Genomic DNA, 12,529 nt, shown 5'->3' on the forward strand with positions numbered 1-12,529 from the left:
GATGGCTGTTAGTATTACAGCATCTTTCCTCTTGTTGACCCAAAGTTATCAGCATGAACCAATCATACTGGAGTGGAGGTGACTCCATCTAATAGAGAACAATGGTACCACATGAATACATAAATTATTGCTTTGAACTTCTAATAAAAAGGAGACATTTTCTCGTTTCTAGGGTTTCACTTTGCTTCAACTACTCAGTGAAGGAAAACAGTACGTGTATTCACCTGAACTGTCTTATTTCTGTAGACATTCCTAAGCTGGTATAGAAAATGAAGCCTACCTGGCAATATCTTCTCAGTGGAATAAAGTAAAACTGATTAAGAAGGGACCATTCTTCAAGTTCCTAGAAAAGGCTGTTGGTTTCTCCCATTTATGATCAAAAGGAYCCTAGAAAAAATATGTCCAGTCTTTAACAAGGCTAGGAAATTGAAATAACCAAAATGGGATGTGATTGGTCTTTTGAATTGAGGTGCCACCATTACTTGCTCTTGCTGCTGAAACGTCCTCTGGCTCCTAATGGTTTCTAACTTTGAGATCCTACCTACATTGATCATTTAATAGTAGCATCTTCTTTCTCACAAACCACAAACACTTCCAAAACTTGACCTCCTCCCTTTACGGCTTTTGATTAAGGAAAGAGAAATATCTGCAGGAAATGCCCTACAAACCACAAAGGATTATCAGAAACATAATGATGAGTGATTCTGGGACTCTGTGACTTTGTTTGTGTTCCTATAATCTGATCCTTGGTCACTCTTCCTTTCTCCGATGGAGCTTTGCAGTAGTTTCTTCTAGTCGGTTTCTCCAAGCAGCAATAATAGCATCATCATCCATCTCTTCTTCTTCTTCTTTACGAATGCTTCGCCTGTACTGAGCAAACTCTCTTGATGCAAATCTCTCTTCACTTTGTTCCGCTTTTGCCTCTTTCTTTCCATCCTCTTCAGACTTTGAAAAGCTTTGGGTGAACTTTCTTTTAGTTCCAAATTCTGACATGTCTGACCTGGCCTCCTCTTCGCACTCCTCCACATGATGAGATCTAACTCGACTCTGTGTAGATGGTTCAGGGGATCCAGAGTCAAAGGACGGTTCAGGTGTTCGTCTGAAACCATACAGCTCTGGGCTCTTTTCTCTTGAACTTGTTGTCTCGCTGACCCTTGACCTTGTGAACTTATACATCTTTTTGTCCTCTGTTGCAGAAGCAGAAGAAAATCTTGACATGGTTCTCAGTGAATCTTCTTTTGACTCATAGGAAGAACAGCTGTTTAGCTCTTCTCTTTGGGATCTGCAGAATCTGTAACTGGATGTTTCAGAATCCATCTCTCTAATTTTGGATGATCTGTTATATTTCTCTCTAGCCTTCTCACTTTGATCATGGTATGATGGTTCTCTTTCTTTCAGGCCACTCAGCCACTTGGTAATATCAGTCTCTACCTCTGACTTCAGTGCACCTGCATTTGCAGATTGACTGGACAGAGCAAACGTTTTATCGGTTCTGTCAAGGTCTGCTCGCAAGGGGTGTCTATGGCTGCCTGATGTGCTCTCTGTGTCATCTTCATTTTCACTTTCCTCTCCTTTAGTCACCTTTTTCTTAAATAAAGTGCTGCGTTTATTGTCTCTGACCACCTTTTCAATTTGATAATCTGACATTTTCTCTCTCATTTCCATTTGCATCTCCTTCTCCTTCCTCCTGAGTTTCTTCAGGTCAACATCATCAGCAAAGAGGCTGTACAGTGGTTTGCTTGTTTGTGTTACCTTCATGTTTGAACTAGTCCCTTCTGTCCTTGCACTCACTGAGGTATTGCAAGACAGGACAGACTGAGACTCAGCCCTATGCATGTCGTGCTGGCGGAGCTGAGAGGTAGCAAGGGATGAGCCACTCTGAGCACTGAGAAGGGAAACTTTATCATCATCTAAATGCCTGCTAAGGTCTCCTGACATTACACTGGAGGCCATTGCAGAAGACGGGCGGGACAGCATCATGATCTCATTTTGCTTTTGAGCAATGGTTTCACTGACCACGTTAGCGATCCAGTTCTGAATGCTTGCCATGGATATTGTGTCACCTGGGCCAACTGGGAGGTTGGGGAGGGGTATACTTGGTGTTTGAGGATGCATTGCCCCAGCACTACTCCTGGCTTGGGATAAAGATGAGTGATTTGTCTGCATGCTCAGTGCAGAAGATGCATCCTCAGTACCACTTGCAGAAGGCGCTGAGGGCCAGAAAGCTGACAGTGGGATACTCCCACTCATTGTACTGTCTGTCTCCCAGCTGCACATGGACTGGCTTTCTTCTAAGATTTTCTTTGAACGTTCAAGGAGTTCTACTCGCCTCTGCTTCTTTTTGGCTGAAACAGAATCCTCGCTTTTGGCAAGCTCCACAAATTCATCCTTGCTTTCACTGCCCACCTTCTTCTGCCGCTTCATTTTCCAAGCCTGGTAAGCAGACAGGTTAATATCTGACAAGCTCTTCCCTTCTGTCACCTCCCCACCTGGCTGGCTGCCATCCTCAGCTGGAGATGGAGCAGAAGACGACGATGATTCTAAATCCTTCTTGTGAAAGCCAAACTGGATCCTTTTGACCTTCCACCTTTCTAGAGGAGTAAGCTTGTCTTTGTTCTTTTGGCAGAAATTATAAAATGAGCTACTGTCTGAAAACATGCTCTCCTCATCCACATCCCTTTCCTTTCTTCCTGTTTCTGAGGACCAGCTCTCCCCACCACTTTTATTCTTAGAATGATACCTCTGAGTGGCTTCCTTCTCAATCTCCAGAAGTCTCTGGTTCCACATGTCCCAAGTGCTCTCTGAAGAAATAGAGCCTGTGTGTCTCCTCCTCATCCTATTACAGCTACTGGCTTGCAGCTGTTGTTTGAGGGTTCGGATCTCAAGACTGCTCACGCTCTCAACATCACTGAATTCACCTGATGGGTAAGGTCTTCCTCCCATGCTGAAGTGTCCATCCTCCTCCCGGGGTGGACCCTCCATTTGATATTTCTCATTTCTGCGCTGCCAGTCATGGATCATCTGTTCCACATCCTCCTCAGATTGTTCCACTTCCTGAGCGAGAAGCTTTGGAGATGTTCTCCTTCCATGGTTAGTTACCAGTTCCTTTGCAGTCAGGCCTTGTTTCTTCCTCCATTCCTCATACAGCTGTTCCTCTTCCTCCTCACTGATGAGGGTGGAGTGTTTGGAAACCCAGCTAGTTTTTCCCACTGATGAAGAGCTCATAAGACTACCCCGCAAGCTGCTGGTGTCCTCTTCTTCTACTATGATAGAGTGGGCTTTGGCTCCCATGATGCTTTCTGAGTCCCCAACTCCAGACAGCTGGGAAGAGGCCGCTGCATGGACAACAGGACTTTGACTGGGAGTGACTTCATCATCTCCAGTATTCTCCAGCTCTCGTTCCTCCAACAATTGCTCATTGAGCTCTCTTAGCTGTTTCAGAAAGCCATCGTTGGGATAAATGGCACGCTTCTTTCTCAAAGTCATGAGAGCTTCCAGAATGGTCATATGGTGGTAGATCATCAGGTAAGCAGTCACCAGCACAGCTGAGCGACTGATTCCCATTTCACTGCTGACAAGGATTTTGCCTACAGATATTGAATATAAAAGTAATTAGCTATTTCCAATAACATAGATTGCTCTGATATGTGGCACAAAGGCTTTTTCTGAATACTGTTAAAAATCAGATTACATGTTTCAGTGACTGAAATCAATACTAAAAATTTCTTGTTAGCTTTCTTTGTTTTGTCTTAATAAAAATCTGGATAGATATGAACAAAAAGCATATTAGTTTCAAGAGCTGTGGACATGCATGTTCTAGAACAAATTAATATTCATATTTTTACCTATACCGTCACTTCCCCAAATAATCAGAAAGTAGGAATTAGAAAGACAAGAAATACAGCATTCTTGACTTGATGGGTGACTTAGGGTAGGACATTTAAGCTTTCCATGCTTCAGTTTCCCCATATGTGAAAAAGGAGATATTAATACTAGCCTCCAGGAAGGTATTGGGTTGATAAGCAAATAACTTAATTTTTATAAGGCATGTTGCAGGACTTAAATACAATTTTATATTAATTTAATTATATTTTTGCCAGAACACAGACTTTTTGTTTTGCAAGGTTCACTGAAACAGTTACATGTAGACTGGCTGGAGGCCAGAGTCATATTGTATCTCAGAACAAGGAGGACCAAGCAACTAGCAGAACAGAGCTGATTTTGACTCTGATAATCTGCTCCAAACTACTGGGACCCACTGTTCTGTAAACACTGCCTGCAAGAGCTAGAATCAAAGCTGAGGATCCATGCCATTGCGTGGCATTTACACAAAAACCACCTTTTGCAGCAAAACTAAGCTTTGTCATGAAAGATTTGTTTTTTAAAGTTACTTCTATAGCAAATTACAGTTACAAAGAAAAACTTGTAAGTATGAAGAGAGCATAAATGAGGCTTTTTTAGCCTGCAAACAGCTGAAATTACTGTTCTCAGATTTATGAAAAACTCCAGTTATCAGTGTACTGTTTGTATTGAAACTTAATGAAGCTAGTTTAAACACCACCTTTCTGACTGTTAATATGTTACTGTAAGTATTCAGTTAATGTACCTATTCCTGCAATACCAAAATATCTTTTATACCTTTCTCAGTACCAAAAGTCACAGTTGCTTTTTAAGTGCTTTAACAGACATTAAAGCTTATCTAACAGCTCACCAAAAGGGTGGGATCTCATTCCTCTGTTTTCTTACAACACACCTCCGTCTCCCTGCATCCTTTCCTGTGTGGGATCTGGTATTTGCTGGGCCCTTTAATGAGCCAGTTCAGCTCACCAACCCATTGGAAAACAATCTGTTTTCTGTTGGGTTTTTTTTTTTGCCGGTTTAGTGAGCTGAGGGGTTGTTGAATGCCAGCAGTGGCACCAAGTAAGCGTCAGTAACATGCAAAGGGAAGAAATGGGAGTGATGAATAAAACCATAGAGGGATGGAATGTCCTTCCCCGTGGCAGTGGCAGTGAGTTGTTAAAATTGTTTCAACTCATCTTGTGTAACTTCACCCTAATTCCGCTACCAAGACTTCTCAGTTTTCTTACTGTCACTTCCACTATCATGTAGCCTGCTGTCCCTATACAAAAATTGAATGAATCGAATAAGTATATAAAGAACATCAGCAATATCACTGATTCTGGTGTTCATTTTCATATTTAATTCCATACAGATTTTTTTTAACTATCCACTGAAGCTGCTACAAAATGACCAGTCTGTGCTGGAGGTCCACAGAAATAACAGTTGCCATGGAATTTGAGTCCAGCAAATTATATAGTAGCTTGGATGTAGACATCCAGTTCAATCCAATTGTTTGGATTGTTCTAGTAAATTGGCCTGTTCTTTTGTAGTAAGCATCCTGGCAAAACTGAGACTCATAGTGTACAGGAATATAGCAACTTGGAGCAGTGCTTCATCCCACTGCAATACTTTCAAAGAAGCTGAGGGAGCTGGCTTGCCCCCTCAGTTTGATTCCAAAGACATGAGGCTTGCAGCAGGGACCACTGGGCTGCCACCTATCGCTGATCTGCCCCCTTTCTCTTTTGTATGAGGCATGACAGAAATAAGCAAAAAGTGCTCACCATACCTGGATGCAAAGATCAAAATACCCTGCCTTCTGCCCAACTATAAATGTGGTACCAACTGTTTATTAAAGTAACACTTCAAGCCATTAATTTCCAAGCATTCTAGAACCGGTCTAATCTTTTCCTCTTACCTCTGTAAGTCAGCAGTGCTTCGTCCAGGAACTCAGCAGCTGGACGGAAGTGTTTGGAGATATCTATATCTGGAAAATCATCCACTTCAATGCCCAGGTATTGGATATTCAGACCATTGTAAAAACCTGGTCCTGTGTATACACCTGTACCATGAGCTGCATTCAAGACATGAGTGATCCCCAGTCTCTTCAAACGGCTTTTGTTCACTGCAATACTTCTTCAGGAAAGAAAAAGAGATGTTAGATATTGGTGTTCCTATTTTCAGGTAGGAAAGAAGCTGTCTGCTACAAGTGCTACAGAATTTGCAATCTGCGTTACTTATACAACACACTGCTCCTCTCAGCCTTAAGGTCCTTTGAGCATTCTACAGATATTTCTCTCCAATATTCATTGGGAAAAGAAAATGAGAAACTTGCTCTCACCAGTATAGCTGCATGCTCAGTTCCACTCCAGCTTGATTTTAAACTCATCCTGCCCTCTTAGGTTCAGGCTGTTTACTTATTTCTCATTTTTATCAGCTCATAATTAATGTTTTATATTATATCCTCTCCTAATTCTCTCCTGGTCACATGCACAGATGTCTCAGAGAGCTAAGCCATGGTCCAGAAGACCTAGCCATTTCCACTCAATATTTGCTATGGTATTTTTTTTTCACTCTTTTACATAATAAGGACTTTAGTCCCATTTTCAGGGCAAAATTCCAATCAGAACACTTTAATTTGAAGCTCACTTCCCTTTTCCGTTCCTAAATTGTTTGAAGCATTAAAATAGCATAGAAAAGCTGCTGAATTCTATTCCAGTAGTACTTGCTTTTCAGCAGACAGCAGTCTTTATGAGCATAGTCTGAAAAACACCTTTGGGCTCTCGAGGGATGAAAGGTATTAGATACATGTAATATATGTTATGCCTTTCATAGTTTCATCTGACCCCCCACTAGGAATCTTGTGAAACTTGATGACAAAAGTTGACACTCACTTTTCTGCTATGAAGACGTTAGGCCAGACTTCATCCACAGCATCCCTGGGGGTCTCCAGTCTGTCCTTCACAAGTGCCCTCTGCAAGTCCATCACACATGGCGTGTTGAACAAGCTGGTGTCATCAATCTTTTCCTTAACTCGGTTGTACAGGTCTTCCACCATCAACTGCTGTGCAGACTCTAACATTCTGGGACACACTGAATCTACTTTGACATCCTTTGTTTTCAGTTCTGGAATAAACTGACATTGTAACTAAAAGCATGTAAAAACAAAGGAAATACATGACCTGGCATTCTTTGTCCCTGGGACAACTCTTGTGGCTTTCTTTTTTTCCCCAAGAGCGTCACACCATTCTAACTGAAATGTGTGCATGTGCACACTTATCAGGTAGCCTTAAGGTAGTTAGTAATGGGAACAGCATATTACACTTCCCTTTCACTTCAGAGACCCACACTGGCCAAAGGCTTTGGAGTTAAGTGCACACTGGTTCTAACCCCAAAGGAATAGAGGAAGACACCTTGTTACAACCAGCAACTAGCAATCAAACTGTACACACCACTGTAGTACATGATTCTGCAACAGATTCACTTCACAACTTCAAAGGAAGCCACCAAAACTTTCTGTACATTGTAATTTCTTTGTATTTTTCATATCTATCTCATGTGTGGTTTGCTCATAAAGGCTTATTTGGCATTTTGAGATCTCTGGATAAAAAAGGCAAAAAAAGTGTAACTCAAGTCTCTATTATTTACATATTTCTTTTACCTTTCCTCCTCTTACCTTCATTGATTATTTGTTTGGCAGCCACAGCAGATGACAGATGGATTGGCTCCATGAAGATGCTCTCTGTATCAGTGTCTGATATCATTGAATATCTGCCAACCAACCATACCTCCTATTAGGCAAATGCCCTCCACTGGGACCCCATCTCCAGGACTGTAGCCCTTTTCACCCACTCCAGAAGAAAGCAGCAGGGAACTGGAGCAGAGAGGATCCTCTAATGAACAGACGGGAAGCCCCAGCTCTCCTTCTTGCCCTCTCCCCCCCCTACCCCCCCAACAATCTCCAGGATGGTGCAACAGGCTTCAAATATGCCAGTGTTTGCAGGATGCCAAGACAGGTCCCATGGGAGAGGAGCTGCAGACAGTGGGATGGGAGTGCAAGAGAATAACCTTGTGGAGGAGGTTTTGGGTACAGAAGATCAGTGGCTGGTTTGAAACTGGGAGATGGATGGATCATTGGGAATAATCTTGCAAGTGGCTTTCACATAGAAAGACACACATAAACATGGTCCTAACTAGAGTTTTTTGAACAATTCAGACTTAATTATACTGGAAAATYGGCACCCTTTTTCTGTTAACTAACTGTCTGCAAGTATCCTTTGAGTTATCAGGGGATGCAGTACAAACATATATACTGAAGGCTGTAAATTTCTCCAAAAGTACTTGCTACACTGTTCACTTCATAGCACGAATCTGTGATCGGTCACTCCCGTCACACAGTGCTGTCCAGCTGGAGGTCAGAAACAGCTATGAAACCCACAAACAGCTTTCCAGATAGTTCCTTGACTCATGGAGAGATTTACATATGTTTTTGTTAAGCAGAAAAGGGCCACAATCTGGAAAACAAATATATTCCCATCTGAGGCCACCTATACAGTCCAAGTGAGTCTTCTGTTCTTATTTAGACACATCTTCACAAAACATTTTACAGAGAATTTGCCCAGATGTGCACCCTCTACATTTCCCTCCAAAGAGATCATACATATCATCAGTACAAGTTTGTTGCCATCACAGAAGCTATCTGGAGATGCAGACTTGCCGTACTTGCAATGCACTGTTTGTTTTTGTTTAATTAAAACAGAAGAGGGAGGGTGATTTATGTGCAGTCACAGTGCACAGAAAATGTCTGGTTAGCTAAACTGCTTTCATTCTGCAGACCCAAAATGGAAGACAACCATCTGTAACCTGCTTAGCAGGATTGTCTAGTTTAGTTAGTTGGGTTCCAGCACTTGTCAACAGTCAAATTTGCAGCCTTGCACTGCCTTCAATTCCTCCTACTGCAAGTATTGCCTCATATCTCAATAAAACAATAAAAGTTGGTGATATTGGCCACCACAGCCTCAACACATTTTGCCAGTAGCTGCCCCAAGTATCCATGGAACACACAGGTGCAGAGCTGCTGTTTCCAAGCCTGGATGCTTCCAAGGCCTCATTTTGATCGGAATGGACTTGGCAATTTTCATGGTTGTGGGTGGCATGGACAGCAAAAAAAAAGGAAGGGAAGGGAAGGGAAGGGAAGGGAAGGGAAGGGAAGGGAAGGGAAGGGAAGGGAAGGGAAGGGAAGGGAAATAAATTGGAGAGGTGCTTCTGCTCATTTTGAATGACTGATCAACAGAAGGAGTGATTTACCAAGATCAATACATAACTTTATGTAAGCCCATGAACTTCCTAGACAATTTTTAAATGCATTAGTTAAATGAAATAAACATTCTATCTTCATTTTGCTGCAGTGCCCCACAGGTGAGGTTCTTAATGGGAAACATTTTATAACCTCCTACTTCTTGAGGTCCACCAGGGTATGTTCTTTTCAAACTTGATCCCTACTGCCTGCCTTCAGCTGAAGCATCTCAAAGTGTACAGAAAGCCCTGCAGGGCATTTTGCTTTAGGAAAGGAGTACAAAGGAATGTATTTTTCCCTGTATTAGGAGAAAACGCATCTAATCGTGCTTGTTTTGTTTCAGGTAACTCAATTTCTGCTTGCACAGTGACAATCTCCTGTCTTGTGCCTAAGCCCTGTAGCTAAAGATGGCTCTGAACCCCAAACCCAAATCTAAAGAGCTTCAGTCTTTCTGAGGCACCTAAGAGCTAATACTGACATTAAAATTTCACAGGTCCTTATAACAGACTGAAATACAGGCYGACTTTGAGAAGAGTTGAAATCCAGATCTGAATTTTCAGCATGGGAGTCAACATGAGAGGATGTGATAGGGAAGAGTAGATAAGCAAAGATACTGCCCCACAGTAATGCTTTCTGGAATGTATCCCTGTGTGCGTGTACAATCTCGGCTGAATGGAGTAAACAGCACAAGAGTCTGATCTCTGAAGTCTCTCTCCCTACCAGCATGGACTATGCTAGCACGCTAACCTCCTGACTCAGAGAGGGGAGGGAAGCCCTACAGTATGTTCTTGATCCGAGTGGATGGGAAGAAAAGGAAAGCCAAGCGATTTATTATGTGCTACTGGGAGACCACGGCAGCCCCTGCAGCAAATATACTCACCGGCTGGGGGAGGGGCTGCGGAGATAGTGGGCCTGCACTGCCTTCACATCCGATCTCTCTTCCTCCTCATCTGGCACTACTTGCTCATTGTCTGAATCTCTGCTGCTTGCCATGGTAGCTTTGAGAGAATTTCCTAGAACTGGGGCAGAGCACAGTGGAGGACCATTACAGAAGTCCATACAGGGGGCACAAAGCTGTCTGACATCCCCTGGCTGCACAGGCACAATACAGGTCATTACTCCTGGGCTATGCTTCCACAGTAACAGGGAAGATTTGTGCTGGAGGCTGATACAACAGAAGGGGCTCCGACATCTTTCTGAGTGGTGGCAGAGGACGAAACTGTGCAAGAAGCCTTTGCTGTGAGTCAGTCATACTGACTTGTCTGCCAGGGTGCCCTGCCATTCCCATGACCTCGTGCAGTTCCCTGGCTGGTTCCCAGGATGTGCCAATGCCCTTCTTGCCCATGAATAAGCAGGCAGGAAGGCCTGGAAGGAAGGGGTGGCAGGGTAGAAACTCTATCCTGCCCCTGGCTAGCTCAGCCTGTGAATAGTCTCTAGAAGGAGTTGTATCCAGCCAGAACAGGACTGAAAAGAGAGACTTATAGAGCGTCAGGGGCAAGAAACATGAGACCTCACCTCCCCAAAATGAAACACTCCTAAAGGCCAAAGCCTTGGCTTCAGCCAGCTTTAAGCCCCAGGACTTTGTCCTTGCAATCCTTCACCATGAACTTACCATACCCACCCTGTACACTGTACCGTACACAGGATAGTGAAGGGGCTGTTATTCAGTTAAGAGCATGAAAAAGTAGCAGCAGCCACTTCCTCTGGTTTCAGACAGAGGGTCCTGACTTGCTGTGCCATGACAGCCCATGAGGGCTCTGAAGTGTCCCAAGCAGCTGGTCTCAGACACGAGGAACGCAGCCATGTTCCATAAACGGGGGCTGAGGAGTGGCTGCTGCTTACAGAGGCAGCAAGCAGGAAAGCAGGGGAGCAAGGAAACGGCACTTACCGTCAGTATCTAGAAGACTCCACTGGAAAATTGGTAGATTCCTGTCTGAGGCACAGTGAAGAAGTCCAGTAAAGAGGGCAGGAAATTTGGCAGGGAATAGTATTAGGAAGAGAGAAATCAGCTGCCCTTTCTCTCTCTCTCTCTGTAGCTTCTTCATCAAGCAGCAGGACAACTGTCAGCACCAAACCTTTATCAGCTTTCTAAATATAGTGTTGTCCTGACGCTGGCTGCTGGATTGCATGGGGAAAGAATTCAGTGCCTCAGACTGCAGTTGGTCAAGCATTTAACTCTTTCCCTACTGTGGGCTGGATTCTCTGACATATTCATTGTAGGAGGCACTCAGAGAATCGTCCAGAGCCCATGGGAATGAACCTCTGCTTGCAGGGAGCCCCCAGGCAACTGGCACCCCACTAGGCACAATCTGAAATGCTGGTACAACCTCTAAGGTCCTTGTGAAATGCAGCGTGGGATAAGCCGCTCTAAACTCACTAGAAGCAAGCAACATTAGCTGATTTTCCTTTTTAGAAGAGTTAAGACTAAGGAACACTGCATCTTCCCCTTATGCATTTTCAAACAAGAACCTCCACTTCCAATTGGCTGTCTCCCCAGCAAAGCTCACAGACCAAGCTAGTCCAGGGCAGAACCAGACAAAAGCCTAAGTGCTGTTTACCTTCACTGGTGGCTCCTGTTCCAAATCTTGCGATGACATCTGACTGTTGATTTCTTTTACAAACAAACAAGCAAACAAGAAAGGAAGTGGAAAAGAGGACTAACCTATCTCATATCACAGATACATTTGCTGCTGCGTAATGCTAAGGGGAGGGGTGCATTGCTCCTTGCTTCTTACTTGAATGCTGCATCCCCAGATGGGGATGGGGACACATCTGCAGGGATACCACATCATGGCAGGGAACAGTCATGAAACAGGCACTCATGTCTGTGCACACATAGCCTAGATTTGTCTTAATAGAGTTATTGGGGTGGGCAAGCAGAAACAAGAGAAAGTGGTGTATTGCATCTTGGGTGTCACACCAAAGGAAGAAATGGATTACTGATTACAGGTTTGGATGGATCCTAATGGTTTCATGTACCAAAAGAGGATGACTTGTATTGATCCTATAGGTGTCTCTTCTGGGCAATGCAATTTTTAGCCAAAATTTTAGCCAATGCAATTTGGCCTATGTCACTTCTGCAATGCAATGCAGCATGTGTGCTTATTAATTGCTGCTACTTGAGGCAGRAAGTGATCTCAGGAAGTTTGCCTATCAGCTCCCTTATTATTGGAGAACAGTTTTCAAAGTATCTGAATCTTCCAGAAGCACACATACCATTGACATCCAGCTTGTAAGTCACTCAGCTGCTTTTGAAAATCTTGTTCTTGCATCTTTCAGGATACAACTGCAGCAGCGGATGATGGAGAGACTTGAAAGCCCTGCTGTGCCCACCATGACTGTTCACATGTAGAGATGCAGATAGCATCTGCAGATGCTACAAACTTGTGAAGAATA

The 12,529-nt window shown here is 43.5% G+C and overlaps 1 protein-coding gene across 1 annotated transcript; it reads right to left on the bottom strand.

Moving 5' to 3' along the window:
* Nucleotides 1-506: 506 nt before the first annotated feature.
* DUSP27 (dual specificity phosphatase 27, atypical) lies at nt 507-10,171 on the bottom strand. The gene is made up of 5 exons (XM_026083399.1): nt 10,014-10,171; nt 7,514-7,608; nt 6,732-6,963; nt 5,756-5,973; nt 507-3,587 (listed from the first exon to the last, which is right to left on the bottom strand). Exons 1-5 carry the CDS (start codon nt 10,124-10,126, stop codon nt 751-753), a joined length of 3,495 nt encoding a protein of 1,164 aa, XP_025939184.1. The 5' UTR covers nt 10,127-10,171; the 3' UTR covers nt 507-750.
* Between the last annotated feature and the right edge of the window lie 2,358 nt (nt 10,172-12,529).

The sequence above is a fragment of the Apteryx rowi genome, unplaced genomic scaffold, assembly GCF_003343035.1.
Source record: "Apteryx rowi isolate R43461 unplaced genomic scaffold, aptRow1 scaffold_60, whole genome shotgun sequence".
NCBI classification, from domain to species: Eukaryota; Metazoa; Chordata; class Aves; order Apterygiformes; family Apterygidae; genus Apteryx; species Apteryx rowi.